At 44.0% G+C, this 18,922-nt stretch overlaps 2 protein-coding genes across 2 annotated transcripts in view; one reads left to right on the top strand and one right to left on the bottom strand.

The window, feature by feature from the left end:
- LOC128442553 (NACHT, LRR and PYD domains-containing protein 12) overlaps window positions 1-5,896 on the bottom strand; it is a 226,845-nt gene extending 220,949 nt beyond the window's left edge. Inside the window, exons 1-4 of the mRNA XM_053425059.1 lie at window positions 5,390-5,896; window positions 5,125-5,262; window positions 4,906-5,025; window positions 4,243-4,445 (exon numbers count right to left, since the gene is read on the bottom strand). Coding sequence (XP_053281034.1) covers window positions 4,243-4,445; window positions 4,906-5,025; window positions 5,125-5,255 — 454 coding nt within the window. The 5' untranslated portion in view covers window positions 5,256-5,262; window positions 5,390-5,896. The remainder of the gene's footprint in view (window positions 1-4,242; window positions 4,446-4,905; window positions 5,026-5,124; window positions 5,263-5,389) is intronic.
- Window positions 5,897-7,105: 1,209 nt separating this feature from the next.
- slc22a18 (solute carrier family 22 member 18) lies at window positions 7,106-13,043 on the top strand. Its single transcript, XM_053425213.1, has 10 exons — window positions 7,106-7,525; window positions 8,248-8,345; window positions 8,480-8,625; window positions 9,593-9,725; window positions 9,945-10,057; window positions 10,753-10,863; window positions 11,135-11,235; window positions 11,319-11,420; window positions 11,543-11,663; window positions 12,507-13,043. The coding sequence occupies exons 1-10, from the start codon at window positions 7,175-7,177 to the stop codon at window positions 12,692-12,694; spliced, it is 1,464 nt and encodes a 487-aa protein (XP_053281188.1). The 5' UTR covers window positions 7,106-7,174; the 3' UTR covers window positions 12,695-13,043.
- Window positions 13,044-18,922: the final 5,879 nt, after the last annotated feature.

Genomic DNA, 18,922 nt, shown 5'->3' with positions numbered 1-18,922 from the left:
TGCAGACCAGTCTTAATTTTGGCAGGTATTTTTCATTTAGTCTTAGTCTTAGTCTTTTGACGAAAATGCATATTAGTTTTGGTCACATTTAGTCATTTTTATCCTTCTTAGTTCTAGTCTAGTTTTAGTCGACGAAAACAAATTATATTTTAGTCTAGTTTTAGTCACATTTAATAGCCACATTAAACTCCTTTTCTTCTCTTCTCAGGCCCAGGGACACTGTGTTGTGTCTAAAACTGCATAATAGTCTAGCTTGCAGTACTTAGGTTGTCCATTAGATATCCCTAACAGCATAGGTCTATAGCAGGGGTCAGCAACCTTTACTTACTTATTTTGCCCCCTCTTCCCCCAAATAAAATGTGTCTGAAGTTATACTATACTACACTATAGTTTGTTGCATTTATAAGTATTATAACTTTGAAATAAATTAAACACAGAACTTTGTAGGGCTATTTGAGTCCTCCCCATACTTGTGGGAAATGTATGAAATAAGAAGTACCCTATTTTGAAATAAATAAAAACATATAGCTGCAGCCTAATAGCTTAAAAATATAAATTTGGTTTTAAATGTGAAAACAAAAAGCGAGAGCAGGTTAGACTGGAGGCGAACACAGATACTGAAGCTCTTTAGAAACCAACTGCAGCTTCTGCTCTGATCAAGAAGCTGCTGCGCTGATCTCTGATCAGCTGAGACCAGAGAAACTCTGTGTTTTCACTGTTTCCATAGTTAAGAAGCAACCAGTCAGTGACCGGCTTCTTCACGTGAACGAGCTCTGATATCACTGTGTCTCTCTGAGCGAGTGAGCGGGGCAGGGGGCGGAGCCTCGGGACCGGTGCGCTATCTGGCGCAAACACACACACACACACACACAGACACACACAGACACACACACTCACTCGCCCGCTCCTGATACTTCATGACGGCCTGATACGATGATGTTTAAAAAAATTACTGTGACTTAGTCAACCACCAACATTTCCGTCTCGTCTCGTCTCGTCAACGAAAATTAAAAATAGATTTAGTCATAGTTTTTATTTTCAAAGATCCGTTTTCGTTTCGTCTTCGTCTCGTCTTCGTCATGGAAAAAGGGTCGTTAACGGATATTTTTCGTCATAGTTTTCGTCAACGAAATTAACACTGCGGCAGACACATGTAGGGGAGAGCGGGGTAATATGGGACATTTTTTACATTTGCTCACCTCTAGGCGAGCTAAACTGATATATCAGTAAAATTTACACATTTCCAATTCAGGATGTGTTCTAGCAATGGAAATGATCTGAATGTCTTCAGGACAAAGGGCAGTGAAAATATGATCTTGTGTCCCACTTTACCCCAGCTACGGGGTAAAGTGGTCCACTTATTTTTTCCACTTTAAAACTACCATAACAACACATGATGTAATAGTTAAAATCCCGACAGCTAGATTGACAACCACTAATATCGGACTAGTAACAGAATCATGGGGATTGGTCAATTAAACACATTTATGATTATTATGAGTCATGTGATCTCTTGCACACCCTAGCTTACCTGCACATTGTTTCTCTGTCCAGTTGGCAGGGACAGGGATATTGTTTTCTCTGCGTATTCAAATGCCAGTTCACTATGGAGCCAGAACAGTCTCAAAAGGATTAAATGCACACAGAAATGAATACATGCGCAAAAAAGATCCACAAATACATTTTCAATGCACACACTAATATGTTTCATTCCATATATAAGTAAAAAAAATTCACATGTAAAATATAAGATTCATAAACATATTTCCGATGCACACACAAATAGAAAAAAAGTATTTGCAATCTTCATCAAATACATATTTGGAGCTTGTTACATTCATATATAAACTGTTGGACCTGCATTTACAAAGTGCTTTTAATTTGTAAACCTCGCTGCATTTGTGTGTGAGACTTTTGAGACTCTTGAGACTCCCCTGACGCGACTCTGTTTCACGAATGCGTTTTTTCTAAGAGGGGATCGTCTGTAGCCAATCAGATGTCTCACTCCTGTACAGCCAATCACGTGAGTGCCATTACACAACGTCATTAAAACGCCCGCAGGCAGCCTGGAGGTTTTTAGCCCGCCAGCCAATAGACATAGAATTAGTAGACGCTGATCCCCGGCTCCTCACACACAGTGAACGATGACAACAGAAAAGGATGTTGATGACGCGACAGTTTTGCTGAAATAAAGTGACACCCAGCGGGTCAAAGTGCTTATGTTATCGTGTCTTAACGCAGCGGTTCCCCGGTATTGTTTCCAAACTGCGTTGCTCATTCAACAGCTGCAACAGCTTGAAGCTACACGGAGGCAGCTAGCTTCCACACACAATCAGCACGGACAGCCGATACTAGCTACTACCAAGTGTTTGCTTCTAACCTGACGGTGTTTGAGAAACAATGTGATGAGAGCCTTGGGATTAAAGTCAGCGGGTTTTGGCGCTGTTCCCACCGCAGTTAGCATGGTGGCTAGCCCGCTATCCCCGTTATCAAAGTTCGTTATAACCGTATGTGACCGTACACACATGAAGTGCTCTAACCAGCCACCGTCAGCCGGACAACGCCGCTGATTAGTGTGACAAGTGTGTTGAGCCAGCGGCGTTGTCCGGCTGATTGTGTGTGGAAGCTGGGAAGGGGGAGCTAGCTGCCTCCGTGTAGCTTCAACCTGTTGCAGCTGTTGAATTAGCAACGCAGTTTGGAAACAAGACCGGGGAACCGCTGCGTTAAGACACGATAACATAAGCATTATGACCCGCTGGGTGTCACTTTATTTCAGCAAAACTGTCACGTCATCAACATCCTTTTCTGTTGTCATCGTTCACTGTGTGTGAGGAGCCGGGGATCAGCGTCTACTAATTCTATGTCTATTGGCTGGCGGGCTAAAAACCTCCAGGCTGCCTGCGGGCGTTTTAATGACGTCCTGTAATGGCACTCACGTGATTGGCTGTACAGGAGTGAGACATCTGATTGGCTACAGACGATCCCCTCTTAGAAAAAACGCATTCGTGAAACAGAGACACGTCAGGGAAGTCTCAAAAGTCTCAAAAGTCTCACACACAAATGCAGCGAGGTTTACAAATTAAAAGCACTTTGTAAATGCAGGTCCAACAGTTTATATATGAATGTAACAAGCTCCAAATATGTATTTGATGAAGATTGCAAATACTTTTACATGCATATATTTGTGAATTTTTTTTCTATTTGTGTGTGCATCGGAAATATGTTTATGAATCTTATATTTTACATGTGAATTTTTTTTACTTATATATGGAATGAAACATATTTGTGTGTGCATTGAAAATGTATTTGTGGATCTTTTTTGCGCATGTATTCATTTCTGTGTGCATTTAATCCTTTTGAGACTGTTCTGGCTCCATAGTTCACGGCACTTAACTGGAGCAAGGCCATGGAACTGGTCAGCTAGTTGTTTCAAGTGTTTGGCAAGCTCCTCCTCCATCTCATCTGTGAATATTCTCTTTACCTCAGCTACTGCACCCCAGGCTACTGATTTTACTTTCCCTTTGTCTTTACTTTATGAATCGTTTGGGTGTTGTCTTATCAATATTTCTATCCCTTCCAGCTTTTCTTAAGGACTTATTTCCTTCATGACCTCAGCGGCTGCACTCTCCAACTCTGCGAGGGGTGTTTGGCCCCAGGATGTCTTCCTGGTGTAGTTTCTTGGCATGATGGCTTTTATACAATGTTTATCACATTAAAAATAAAACATATATAATGTAATATAACACTAAAATATATTTAAGACTAAACTTAACTTGTGCTTCATGGTGGGGTAAAGTGAGACACTGTCCCACTTTACCCCACAGCATTTGTACCACTTTACCCCAAAGCCACAATTTTAGAAAAACAACATCTTTTATCAATTCAGGCTAATCTTCAGCTAGCATCAATCACATGGTTTTATATGTTGGAAGTTCATCAACATGTATGATATAATTTTCTCTACCTGTATCAATTTGTTTTGACACAACAGTTGATTAAGTTCAAAGCAAGAAAATTTACTTTTACATGCAAAAAACACATTTTTGTGAAAAAAATACTTTCCACAGCACCTGCAAAAACTTCTCCTTCATGGCAAGGGGGGAATGGGAGGGGCTTGAAAACATAATAGTCACATGACCACAAATGTGTTCCGTTGCCTAGATACAGTGGGTGTTTCACATCACCCGATGTCCCACATTACCCCGCTCTCCCCTACAGTGCTGCTCTGACCGGCTGTCTGACCTCCAGCTCCTGTTCTGGATCTTTGTCCACACTGGGGACAGGAGGAGTCTCCTGAAGAACCAGACTGGTCCCAGTATGAGGTGATGCACTGTCTGCAGAACCAGTGACCACAGCTGGTGGAGACTGGATTCTTCAGGACGTCCTGGAACGAAGCACAGCAGGACGACTGCTCCTCCTCAGAAACATGACTCCTCTTCCTCTCCCTGTGAAGACATGTCCTGATAACTCACATGTCACAGTCACAGGTTGTCATCACTTCTGTCAAGGAGGTTTTGTTTTCACCCAGTATGTTTGTGTGTTGGTTGAACAAGTGGGATTGAAAACACCACTGAATAGATTACCAGTAAACTTGGTGGAAGGATGTGGTCTTTGAACCAGATTGGGGGGGGGGGGGGGGGGGTCCTCTTTCACAAACATGTTCAGAGGACTGATGTTTACCAGTTTGTGGAATTTGGTGCAGATCCAAATCAAAAAATGAGTCTCTAGTGGATTTCAAAGTGGTGTCACAAGGAGCGTGTTGGTTCTTGGTGGAGGTCTGCAGCTCTTTGAGTGATTCTGAGAGATTAGTCACCAACTTCAATGAAGCTGTGTCCTAATGCAGGGGCCACACTAGAGGAAACTAGATCCTCTTCAGAGCAGGTCCCAGTAGAAACAGTCTCTTACTCTGTGTGAGAGGGTCCAGGTTCATTACTGAAGTTTTGAGGTTCTCTCATGGACCAGTCACTCTTCAGAGACAGACAGCTGGACCCTGGAGACTCTGCTCTCAGTCTGTGGTCCTGACCTCTGCAAACACAAACATGTTTTATTCAGAACACATCATTCACTGGTTCATTCTCTGAGGATTCAGTTTGGAGCTTCACATGTTTGTAGCAGGTCTCTTACTTTGTGTGTGAGGGTCCAGGTTCTTTACTGAAGTTGTGAGGTTCTCCCATGGACATGTCACTCTTCAGAGACACACAGCTGAACCCTGGAGCCTCTGCTCTGTCCTCCACTTCCTCCTCATAACCACTCATCGTCAGTCTGAGAGGAAAAACACTGTGAGCTCAAACACACACAATGAAGCCAGGTAGATAAACTTAGTGTTTCTTCAAATATAACAGAGTCAACCCCCACACGATGAATAATATTAATGTCGCTGAACACTCACCAGCCTCAGACTTCACGTCTCTCTCCTCCCTTTGCTCCTTAAAGTTCGAACAAAGTTTGAAATTTCACTTCCACTGGCTGCTCGTGATCTCTGCATTTACTGGAAATCACATGACTGTGTGTCTGTGTGTGTGCGTGACGTCACGTGTTGTGTCGCAGGTTGAAACATGTGTCTCATAAACTGTAGAGAATCAAACCAACACAAAGTGAACGTCAGTTCTGTCTGTGTCCTGATAACTTGTGATCCGTGTTTCACAAGTTATCTGAACACCATTTCTGCAAATCACCACTGACGTACTACGCTAAGCGACTTGCGTCACTTCCTGTTTCCCTGCAGCTGGTGGTGGTCTATAGTTAAACATCCACACACACCAACCCATAGCTATATATATATAATGTTAGATGTCTCGTCCACGTTTCCAGCCAACGGAGTAGAACGTCCGCACATGGCGGCCATCTTACCACAGGCAGCTCGCTCACCCATAACATTGTGTTGGTAGGGGTTCATGTACTTTTTAAAGAAAATAAAAGAAAATTATTCTTGATGTATATTTGTAAAGGGAAATCTTGTACCTATTTAAGAACATTATTCAATTTTTTAGAAAATAACATAATTATTCATAAGTATGCAGTGTCATAACTACCTCTCTGATGTTTATAAAAAAACACACCGTTTAAAAATTGGTTGAAAATTGAATAAATTATGGTTATTTAAAAAGTACGTACCATTACATCACAATGTTAAGGGTGAGCGAGCCCCCTGACGCAAGATGGCAGCCCTGTATGGACGTTCGACTCCATTGGCCGAGACATCTAGCCTCTATATATATATCTATGGTTGTTGATGTGTGGAGTGACGGAGTAAGAACGACAAGTGTGACATGTTCGTGTTCACTATAATAAAGTAACTAAACAGAGAAGGAGTTCCGTGTCGTCTGTGAGGCGAGGACGCTACAATATGTATAAACATAAAAACGAACCTTCGTGTGTATCACGAAATTTGGAGAATACGGCTGCTGTTTCTGCAGCAACAGACCAACTGACGGATATTATATATAATATATATTATAATTATATTTAATCATGTTTACTTATTTCAACCTCACTGGAAAATTGTAATATGCACACCTGCACTTCTTTTCTTAGACCGTCGCACTGTTCGGACTGTTGTATTGTTTTGTTTTGCTTTGTTTTGTTTTGTTATGATTGTTTTGTGATGTGTATTCTTTGTAAGTAACTGAGAGCCACTTTACCGAGTCAAATTCCCTGTTTTTGCAAACTTACTTGGCCAATAAACCTGATTCTGATAATTAAAAAAAAGTTTAATAAAAAAATTAAATAAAAAATAAAATAACAAAATATATTCTCCCCTTATCACCCGCGGGCCGGATTTGACTTACAGTCGGACCGGATCCGGCCCGCGGGAAAGAAGAAGGTGTAGTGTCCTGATATGAAAACAGTTCTACATTCTGACGGCTTTGGGAATAAATTATATCTTAAATTAAATCCCATTTCACTATAAGAAATTGTAATGCCAATTAAAACAAAAGAATAATTGATTGATGCGGTGATTAAAATAAGTAGTAGCCTCAAATTTCACTCAAAAACTCAATACATCTCCAAAATTACGACGCGCAGCACGAGCACTCGAACCCCCCATGTTAGGAAACTTGCAAGTTCACGTGCGCTGGGACTTTTCACAATTTAAACGTCCGGGTTCGCGCTCATCGTTCTTCCCGGTGTCACCGGCGGGACTCGCGCTCACGTGCACATCCACCGGTGAACGATGCTTCTACCAAACACGTCCCCGCCTCCACCGCCGGGTTTATCTCACTGCTTCAGGCCGAAGGGAGCGTCCACCTCCCGGCTCCGCCTCCTCCGCCTCAAAGTCCACGGGCTGCAGGGGAGAGTTCAGCGGCAGGAGACTCCCTCTGAACCCGCTGTTACCTCACAGTCTCCCGGTGATCGTGACCGAGCAGCTGCAGCTCCTCCGGACGTCGACATGAGCGGAAAAGGTGAAGTTTCCCCGGCCGGGGCCGAGGAGGAGAGGCGGAGGAGGAGCAGGATCATCAACGTGGTGTATCTCATCACCGCGGTGGACACGACCCTGATGTTCCTGCAGTTTTCTGTCACTCCTGTGAGTTATGAAAAATGATCATGATCATAATAACCTGGTGTTATGTCAGCGCACAAAGCTGAGATTTCCGAGGTGGCCGTGAACGTGAGGCGGTAGAAGCTGCAGGAGAACATAAGAAACTGAGATGCGTTCAATGTCTGTTGTTGTTGTTGTTATAGTTGTTGTTTACATGTAATAAAGATGCAATAATGATGCATTCAGACACTTTATCACCACATTTACTTATAATACTCTATCACTTATACACCACAGTATTTAAAATACAAGGGAAACCGGTTTAAAATACTCTTAAAGTCATGAGAGTGAACAGTGAATTTACTAGAGTACACATCGGAGGTATTTGTACTTCTCAGAAGTTTGTTTTTATGCCACTTTACACTTTTACACTCAGAGATATTTTTGTTTACTCCACTACAGTTATTTTATATTTTGTATTCTTATATTCCTGCCGTCAAGCAGCGTGATCTTCAGTCTGCTTTTAATCGGAGGTTTGTGTTTTTTCCGCCCCTGTTTGTGTGTTAGTTTGTGTGTTTGTAAGCTAGATAACACAGATCTGTGACTTCTTTGCACTCTTTACATTTCAAGATATAGTATTTGTGGGAACTGATCTTCTGGAGTGTGTGTAGTTGGACGTGGTTCAATAAGGAGAGTGTTGTAGATCAACTGCTGTGAGTAAGATTGTGTGTATTTTAACGTCTGTACTTTCTTCACGTCTCCTTTAGTATTTGGCAAAGAAACTGGGCTTTGACACTTTGTGGTTCGGTTATTTACAAACCACGGTGGGCGTCATTCAGCTGTTGGGGGGTCCAGTGTTTGGAAGGTAAGTGCAAAGCCACGATGACGACAACACAAACAAAATGCATGGAGCATTTTTCCTGATGTGTTTTCCGGGGTCATCTTCAGCGTTGTGTGTCTGTGCGGCTGTAAACTTTGTGTGTCCGTTCCTGTCGGCAGGTTTGCAGATCTCCACGGAGCACGAGCAGCTCTGTCTCTGGCCTTTGCTGCAACTGTGGTTTTCTTTCTGCTTATGGCCGTAGCAAGTAATCCTCTGATGCTGTTCCTGCACAAAATCCCCACGGTCTTCATGCACGTCCTGCCTGGTGAGCCCCCCCCCCCCCGGCTACAGTCCTCCTCTCTCAATCTCTTTTCAAACACAGATGAAGCTCTTCCGGGCCCCGGGGCCAGTGTTATCTGGGGCCAGTGTTTGCTGTAGGTGTGACGCCCTGAGGGAGCCTGTGTGAAGGCTGTTTTTTAAAAGGTAAACTGAGAGTAAATGTTCCTAAAGCAAACTTTGTGAAGGCCCGGGGCACGAAGCTCCTCAACCGTCAGGGTGGCGCAGCACTGTAGCCTCACAGCCAAGAGGTCTGCGGTTTGAATCCCGGGTTCTTTCTGTGAGGAGTTTGCATGTTCTCCCACAGTGCAGAGACGTGCAGATTGTCGTCAGGTTGATCGGAGACTCGTAGTGTGAGTGCACAGTTTGTGTGTTGGCCCTGTGTGTAAATTTTACTACCACTACTGCCTTTGCTTCTAAACAGCATGTGGGCCGATGACACAGAAACCTGGTCGCTCTCCAGGAGCACTGTCGTCAGAATGCATCGTCTCATCATCAGGGTTCATACGGTTATGGAAAACCTGGAAAACTCATGGAAATTTAAAATGTGTTTTTTCCAGGCCTGGAAAAGTCAAGGAAAAATATAAAATCCAAAAAGTTTTGGAAAAGTCCTGAAAATTTGCTATATTCATATTTTCATGTCGTTCAGTTACGCTGAGTTTTAAATAATTAATACGCTTTTAAAGAAATACGCTCAAAATATAAGCAGGCATACTTGGGTTTGTGTCTTTTAAGGTATACTGTGTGCCTTGGAATTCTCATTGTTAGCTTAAATACTCAATTTTGTCACTTTTTCGCGTATACACAGAGATTTCACAAAATCTTCGGTCATGGAAATTTGGTTTAAAGTTATTAAAGTCATGGAAATCCATTGATCAAAATGTGTATGAACCCTGCATCATAATCTAACTTGAGTTCATCTCTGTTCTGTTCCTCTCCTCCCTCCTGGTCTGCAGCGTCTCAGATGGTCATCACGGATCTGTCCCAGCCGGAGAAGAGGGCGGATGGTTTATCCAAACTGGGTCTGAGTTTCGGCATCGGCATGATCGTCGGCTCCACGTTGGGCGGACAACTCAACACGCGCTATGGGTGAGTGACGCTGGGCAGCAACTTACAGACGGGCACTGAAGACACTTTCCAGAGCGTTTCCAGAAGAAGCTCTGGATGAGAACAACGTTAGGAATCTTATTTCTGGGAAACACTCGTGGAGCTGTTTCCTAACACGTCCACCTTCAACCAGACACAGACGTTGAGATGATTTCCCCACGACTCCTCCTCCTGACTCTGCTGCGACTCTGTTTTTCCCAGGGAGACGTTCACTGCGTGTTTCGGTGCAGTGGGAAGTTTCTTCACTCTGCTGCTGGTTTTAAAGTTTATCCCAAAAACAACCAAAGATCAAGATTCAAGCACCAGCGCAGAAGGTGAGACACGTCTCCTCCTGCTCTTCTCTTCATCCCTCCCAGTCTGTATCATGTATAAGATGCTGCTGGCTCACAGGCCGGTGTTTTGGATCGTTGAGTTTCACTGTTATGGTTCAACTGAAACCTCATTTAGTCATTATGAATATGAATAATACTTTTCTCTTTTGATCTCTGACTTGATCCGAGGAACATATTAATTTAGATGCAGGGTGCTTCACACCATCTGCCTTTTACTAATTGGTTTATTAGCCTATTAATCATTGATGTAAATAACTACAGATTAATGAGACTTATATGATCCTGAACTAGTAGCAGATACAACTTTTGTTATTGTTTTAATTTTTTAAGAGGAAATGTTGCTTGGGTTTGGGGTAAGATTTATAGAAACAGATCTTTATATTTATTTACTTTTACTTTCACTTTTACCCAAGAGGACAGAAAACATAGAATCTAGTGACATCTAGTGGTGAAGTGTTGTGTTGCAGGTGAACACTCCTCACATCACTTATATATATTTTGGGGAGTAAAAAACAAAAGGTGTGGATTTTGCAGTTTGAGCCTGTGTGCTTCCCTTACTGTTTTTGTCGTATCTTCACACATTTCACTTGTTGTGGTCATTTGTCTGGTGGAGACCTCATCACCTGGCGGTTGTTGGTTTGTGTGTTTTACATCAGTTGTCTTGTTTCTCTTTGCAGGTGACGACAAAAGCAAGTCATTGTTAAATCTGGGAGAAATCACGAGACTGATGAAGTTCCCAGGAGTCGCTCAGACGTTTGCCGTGAAGATAGTCGCAGGTTTACCATCAGGTGCGAGTCACTGTTTTTTTTATTAACGTCTCAAATTTCATCCCAGTTTGAATTTGTTTTCAGACATTATTGTAATAATTATATGAGATCATCAGGGCTCAGTGCAGTCTGTGTAGCTCCGTCTCGCAAACACTAAAATACACAAATTAACTTTCATAAAAATATTCAAGTGCAGCCGTCTTTTGATTTACGGTTTAATAGAAATAACAAGTTCAAAGTCAGCTTGCAAAATCGAAAAACCGCTCAGAAATCGGTTCCTTTCTCTCCACAGGGATTTTCCAGGTCATGTTCTCGGTCATTGCGTTGGACTTCTTCAAGCTGCTGCCGGAGCAGAACGGCTACATGATGGCGTACTTCGGCATCGTGACAATGGTTGGTGTCCAGACTCAAACTGAAATCTGAGACTTTGTGTGATTGGTGCAGCCGCTGATGACGGGCGGCGATGCTTGTTCCAGGTTATCCAGGGCGCGGTGCTCGGCCCTCTCACCATGAGGTACTCCGAGCGGTCGCTGCTGCTCCTGTCCATCGGCGTCTCTGCTTTGGTCGGGCTGGCTCAGGTGAACACAGACACACCAGGACATCACCAGTTACTGCACTGGGCCGTGATCCAGGAGAGGAAGAAAAATGTCCTCTGTTCATTTTTGACTGTAATAATCCAGACACTTCTGTCCGTCCGCAGATTTACATCGTGACCGTGTTCCAGTTCTGCATCAACGTCCTCCCCATGATGTTCTCTCTCAGTGTCTTCAACGTGATCACCAGCACCATGCTCACCAAGAGCGTCCCGTCCTCCGACACAGGTGACGTCCTCCCGCAGCGCACACAACCAACACACACACAATTCATCTGATTAAACATGACCCCTTCAAATCACTGACGGGTGTGAAAAGAGCTCGTTTAAAGCATCGATATATATATAAAGGCTAGATGTCGAACGACCGCACATGGCGGCCATCTTGCGTCAGGGGGCTCGCTCACCCATAACATTGTGTTGGTAGTGGTACATGTACTTTTTAAAGAAAATAAAATAATTCTTGATGTATATTTGTAAAGGGAATTTGTACCCATTTAAGAACATTATTCTCCGACATTTATATCAAACCAAACCGTTTAAAAATCGGTGGAAAATTGAACAAGTTATTTAAAAAGTACGTACCATTACATCACAATGTTATGGGTGAGCGAGTCCCCTGACGCAAGATGGCCGCCATGTACGGGTGTTCGACTCCATTGGCCGAGACATCTAGCCTTATTTATATATATCTATGGTTTAAAGCAACAGGTGTCACTTTTACTGAGCAGCAGCGCCCCCTGCAGCCCAGTACCCAGGATCCCCGGCTTCCTGAGCTGCGGCTGTAAACAAATCCACCAAACTGCTCAGAATTCTTCATATTTGAAACGTTTCCTGGTGAATATTAGAGGAAACATTCTCCATGTTCACACTCAACCACCAAAGTCATTTCAATCCAGCTGCTGTTGAAAGATAGATAGAACATTTGCTTAGTGTTGTTATAAGTCAAACCCACATAAATACAATACAAAAGAACCTCATGATCGAGACTCAGCTCGTTCATCATGATGAGAACTGAACAAGTATTACAGATGTGTTTATCCTCACCCCCCCGACCTGCTCCTCTTATCAGGCACCATGCTCGGGCTGTGTGCGTCGGTTCAGAACCTGCTGCGCACGGTGGGCCCGACCGCCGGCGGCTTCCTGTACGTGAACTACGGGATCTCCGCGATGGGCCTCATCCAGTTTGTGGTGAATTCTGGGGTTTTAGTTTTTCTGATGCATCGTGGGATCCAGAAGAAAACGGAGCTAAAGGACTGAAACAGAAAAGAGAGAGCTCTTCTTCCAGATTCTCCACAGAGAAAGGATGGAATCAGTGTTTGAGTTTTAGGATCAGTTGTTTTTGTGAGTTTACTCTCAAACACTCAGTTGTTCCATGATGAGATTCATGTTTCATCTGAACGTGTGATTGAGGCTCAGGACTGAACCACTAGATGGCAGCAAACCCCTCATTTGACCTGAAGGTGGTTTACCTCATGTTCACAGAGAACTTTTCTAAATCAGTCTGCTGATTTTGTTATACGTCAGAAAATATAATTATATAATCGCGACATTTGTAATAATCTTTATTTTCTCATGTCGTTGTTTCTTAATAAACATTTAATTCAAAGTTTTCCTCATTCATTCACCTAAGCCTCTTCTTCCGAGGCTTAAATCATCAAAATATGAAGACAATGACATTTAATAACGATAACAAAAGAGTATTTCTGTCGTGATGGGGAACTCTATTTTTTATATTTATTCAAAACCTTTCAAAGTTACTTCAAACACTTCAGTAAACTTGAGTATTTTAATTTTCTGCTGCTTGTAATTCTGCTCCGTCGCATGTCAAGGAGAAGACTTGATTCAGCTTCCAGATACTTTTCAGTTTTACCAACTTAAAAAATATAACACACATTGAAATCGTTTTCTTCGTAAGCAAAACATTCGACTGACGTGTTTTTAGATGTGAAGTGTTTTCAGGAGATTTAACTTAAAGGTGATTTCATGAAATCACTCAAAGGGAGCATACGTTTAATATTTCCTCACGTTTATCTCGTGACCTTTGGAGGAATCCTGAGCACCATGCTGGAAACCACTGGACTAAACTATGTGTAGTAATGGAAGGTAAATGACAGACCCCCAATAGGGAGCTGGCTGCAGTATTGATCATAAAACATCTTCAATGTCACAGTACACGTTTAATACGTTTTTTTAAAAGATAAATAACGAGGTTGATTGTTCGAGTACTTTCTCTTCTGATACAGAAAGAACATTTTGTACTTTTACTGTATGTAATTAGACATGCACGACTTAATAATCGAAAGAATCCAATGCACGTGGATCCACTGGTTGGTACCAACACTCCACAACCACAATATGTTGGAAAAAAGAATTAAATCACAATACGCACACAACAGTTGTGCTGTGAGGATAAACAAATCCTTTAGAGATAGTTGTTGTTGTTCATGTTCAGCTCGGTTCTACCTCAGTCGCTAAGCCGCAGCATGTCGGAGTGATGTCATCCAATCTGGAGCAGGTGCCTTCATTGTTTCACTTCAATATTAACATCCAGAAATCCCAGATAAATATGATCTTATCCCAGCAGCGGGGGGTCAGAGGCGTTCGGTGGCAATAACAGAGCAGGCGTCTCTTCCTAGCTGAGGAAACTGATCAACAGGACTGAGAGATATTTTACGATTATAGTTTTTATTTTACTATAAATGTCTATTTTGTACTTTTCAAAAATCCGTGTTAGTTTGTCGCTCAGTCAAAAATAGAGAAAGTTTGTTTTTCACATGAACTTTTTAAGGCAAAGTTATTCAGCCTGAGCTTTTGCTGCTGTCTTATAAAATATCACAAAGTAGGATAATTTTACTGTCAGTAAAAGTTACTATTACAAGTTTGTAGCCTTTCCCTCGGACTTGAACATATATACTCCAGAAATCCTCTTAAACAGATAAAAAAATTATGTTATAATTGATCATTTGAAGAGTAAGAAATATCTGTCTTTTTTCCTTATCTCCTAAAGTTTAAATTTTTGATTTAATCTAAACGTCTGAAAACTCAGAGTGAGGGTACAGGAGGAACATGTCCTCAGCTGATTGGCTGTGACGGCCTGTTAGTCGGACTGCACCTTTAATGTGATCAGCCGTCTCACAGCAATCCCATCATCTGAGCCTGATCCCACCGCTCGCTCATTACTCAGCTCCGACCGATACTTTCTCCACAACACATATTTTATTCAGGTTGGAGGAGACACTTTCCTCTGAGCTCACAGGAAACAGAACAGAGGAACTATCTCTGTTTCGCCGTCTGACTTGAGGAGAGCTGCAGAAGGACCTGAGGGGTGTCACTGTATCTGTGGCCCCGGGGGGGCGGCCCCGGCCACTGGAGGGGGTGCCCTGTTACACTTGGGCCTTTGAGTGGTGGGGAGCCGGGACAATGCTGTTGTTAACACTCCTGACGGGGACCTTTGGGTCCTCTGAAACTTTAATGTGACTCTGCCAGCGACCTGCGCTCACCGAGGTCAGAGATGAGCGCCGCCCGGCGAGGGCCCAACGCTGCCTCGTGGAAACTCAACGCCAGCATCGAGGGGGGGGGGGGGCATCGAGTCCTGGCCTGGTTTTGTCTCCTGTGGCATCGGTAATGAGGCGTCTGTCTCCACCTGCCGCACGGAGAGACGGGGCTCGCTGTCTCACAGGTCACCTTTCTGATTTGTCCAACGCAGCCGGGGACAGAGCAGAGGAGCCTTCAGTCTGAATGTTTTATAACACACAGCTTCCTTATTCCCTTTGTGACACACACACACACACACTCACACACACACACAAACACACACACTCACACACATACACACACTTCAATCTTAGTGAGGACATCCACTGGCATAATCCATTCCCTAGCCCCTTACCTTAACCCTAAACCTGATTCTAACCCTAGAACCAGGTCTTATCCCTGAAGCAGCCCAATGACAAAGTGAGGACCAGGATGTGCTCACCTTGACATGGTCCTCACAAAGGTATAAGTACAGGAACTGCATTATTCTTTGAACATGAGGATTCATTTTAAACCACAGATTGTAACTCAGATGATTCTTGCTCAGAAACCCCCCCCCCCAGTCCTCCCGGGGGCCTGTGGGCCTCGTGGAGCTGGTGCAGTTGGCTGCAGGAATGAAAGGTGATCTTCGGGGGGTTTTGTCTTGGTGTAATCAGACAGCGACATCATCAATCATGAGGGGGGAATTACAGCGGGCGACAATGGGAGATAAGATAATGAGTGGGGCCACAGCGAGCTGCTGAGGGACGGCTCGAGTTCCCGTCCTGATTACATGGCCCGACCGCTGGGGAGGCTGGACGCACAAATCCAACGCCAACGGAAACATGTTTGAGTCGAGTCGAAGCCTACGAGCAGAGAACTGCACGAAGTTATAACTGTAGTTCATAATCTTCAAACTTTAATGTCTTTGTCAATTAACTTGCACTGATATCTAAATTTCAGGAGTGGAACTGTTGAACCCTCCATTAGAATCACGCAGTAATGTTAGGACACGGTCGTGAATTCAAGTAAATCTCAAGGGACAAAGTAAATGTTTAATTCTCCTTGTTGCTCCCAGGCAAGTGAGCGTGAGGTGAAGCTTCTCCGCTCGGCGTGGGTTTGACCCCGATGGACTGATTCATGTGCTCAGCAAATTGAAGATAACTTTTCCTTTTTAGTATTTTGTGTTTATTACGCTGGCAGAGACCAACAAGAAACCCAAAACATGAAGGAGCCGTGATGCCACAGTCACAAGATGTCACTTCTTTAGATGTTCCTGATTCCCCTGACCTGACGTCCTGAGTTCTGCTCAGATGGAATCACGGCTGAGAAGGCGGCTGGTGCATTTCTCAGTTTGAGCTGAAGGTCTGTTGCATGTTGTGTTGTTTACAGTCACATCTATACGAGCTCTCATTGGTGTTTGCCCGTTTCTGTCGGAGCTGATTATCTTTATTATATTTACGGTTGGAGATCGAGGAGGCTCGGACTCAATCGGTGGCATTGAGACTGAGGAAGAGGAGGGTCTGTCTCTGAAGAGGCTCAGTGAGGCCACAGATACAGAGCAGACAGGAAACGTTGAGTCCCTCCTCAGACTTCAGGATTGTTTGAGCAGATAATCGGCACCGACTGACCTCCAGTTAGCGATCGGGTCAAATCGGGTCTGAAAACGAGTTCAGAGGCCTCAACGTTTCCTGTCTGCTCTGTTTCTGTAGCATCACTTCAGAGACAGACCCTCCTCTTCCTCAGTATCCTCAGCAGCTCCGGTCCACACTCTCACTCCCTGACATGTGCCGCCGCTCACTAATCCTCCAGTGACGCCTCCCGGCAGCATCACACTCCTCAGCAGAACAATGAGTGACCACTGCGCCGAACTCGGTGGGGGGGCAGCCGGCTCCTGACCGGATCTTCCCCCGTTTCCTCTCTTTCTCTTTTCTGTTCCACTTGGTCGACACACGGGAGCTGCGGCGGATGATCTCATCACCCCCCCCCCCCAGCGACACCCTGTTCATCGTGCACAGAGAACGATGCCGTGCACAAACTGTTTCCCTCGGGATTAGGACAGTTGGAGATTTGAATGTTCGGAGCTAACATGAAAAGAGCGGATGTGGATATCAGTTTAATTAGGACTGAGCCGATTAGAAAACAATATGATGCATTGAAAGGGCGGGAAAAAGTGCGCCGCGGGGGGGGGGGGGGGGCATCTGTTTGAATTAGCGACTGTAAGCTCTGCATGTTGTTAGCATGACTCATACGGAGCAGCATCTGTGTTCTGAAGAGAGTAAACCGGAGCATTGTTGGTGATATCGTTCAGATTAGTTCATCACGTGTGGAGCAACCAGGGCTACATACACCGGTCTGAGACTTTGAAATATCAAAACCTCCATTTGGTGAAGCGGTGAATCTCCATGAATATGTAACTGAGATGATCACAGTAGAGTTTTGATCTATGTGCAGCCCAGTGTTTCATCAAACGTCTCTCAGACTCAGGGTCAATGTGGGGTTCAGCAGCTCACTCAGGGAGAAAAGACCCGGGATCGGACCGTCGACCTTCTGGTGAGTCGACGACCCGCTCTACCTCCTGATCCACAGCGGCCCATGATATTCCGTTGCACTGAGGTCCTCGAGGGGCCGCGTTCTTAAAGCAAATGTGTTGAAGTGACCGTGAACCTGAACCTGGGAGCTGCCACAGTTTGACCTCTCTCACACCAGAGCAGGTATATGTTGTTTAAGGTGCAGGGAACTTTCCCACTGACAATAGAGGGGTTCAACTCTCCCTGTTCCCCCCCAGTTACAACCTGTCTGCTGGTTGTATCCGTTACCACTGCAACGCAACAGTCAGTGAGTGTTACTGGGTTTTCTGACCACTGGTAAAGGAGCTTTGCCGCCTTCATTGAGACTCTTGTCCTAAGTGGTTCTAACAGAACTTGGTGCTGTTGCGAGTTCTTGAATAAAACCCATCTACACGTGTTGCTGATGATGTTTGGGACTAGAACTCAACAGAGGAGCAGCGACCCCCCCCGCCCACCCTGCAGACGGGTTCAACGTTCTGGGTGAAATGAGCAGACGTGTGATATTTACTCAGGCCATTGATTTCCTCACACTGATTATATTATTTGGATGGCAGATGGCGGGCCGGTGATAATCCCAGCTGCCCATTGGCTTGACCCTTTGCACTCCACCCACCTCTCCCCCCCCCCCCCCCCCCCCCCCCCCCCTCCACAGAAACCTTAACGAACCCGCTGAGCGGCCACAGAGCTGCTTCAGACCGGTGAGTAAAGGCTGTGTCAGCAGTCAGCGATGAGCCAGAGGGGGAGGAGGGGGGTGAGGGTTTGAGGGGGTCAGCGGGGGGGTATTAGAGGCCCATTAAAGCTCATTGGACTGTATTGTTAATGGGGATCGAACTGTAAACACTGAGGTGCTACTGTACAATCCTGAAACCCACAAACACAAGCTTTATCATGTATTTAAGTAGAATATATATATTTATATCTCAAAGTTTGTAGGATTTCGGGACATTTGGTATAAATGTTTTTATTTATTAAACATTCATTTCATAAATCAGTTGATCAAAGACTAAAATGTTAAAAAAAAGTTTAAAAAAATTGCCAAAACTCTATAACTGAAATATCCTCAGAGACGGAGTGAGAGCTGTCTCCATTCAATCAATCAATCAATCAATCAGATACAACTCTTTCTTTAATCCCAAACTTCCTGATAAAATCCCTGAGGGTCTACCAGTTCATAAAACTCAGGAGAAACGTTCAGATGTTTCTTAAATATCTGATGTTTTAGGATTAAACTGTGAAAGTACACATTTCTCTTTCCAGTTCATCCTTCATCTGTTAAAACTAAATTAATGTTGCTTACGTGAAACAATGCTCAGTTCAGCCTCATTTGCTGTAATCTTGCTTCCTCTGCATTTCCACCGGAGCTCTAATCTAAAGTCATCTGAACTAATCCTCAGCAGCAGCA

The sequence above is a fragment of the Pleuronectes platessa genome, chromosome 1 (genome assembly GCF_947347685.1).
Source record: "Pleuronectes platessa chromosome 1, fPlePla1.1, whole genome shotgun sequence".
Lineage (NCBI taxonomy): Eukaryota > Metazoa > Chordata > Actinopteri > Pleuronectiformes > Pleuronectidae > Pleuronectes > Pleuronectes platessa.
This window is presented reverse-complemented; position numbering and strand designations above follow the sequence as displayed.

Bases quoted from the DNA above. Each gene is read 5' to 3' on its own strand.
- slc22a18 (XM_053425213.1), top strand. From the start codon at position 7,175: ATGCTTCTACCAAACACGTCCCCGCCTCCACCGCCGGGTTTATCTCAC. The intron at 8,626-9,592 runs GTGAGCCCCCCC...CCTGGTCTGCAG, and splicing joins CTTCATGCACGTCCTGCCTG to CGTCTCAGATGGTCATCACG. The intron at 11,421-11,542 runs GTGAACACAGAC...GTCCGTCCGCAG, and splicing joins CTTTGGTCGGGCTGGCTCAG to ATTTACATCGTGACCGTGTT.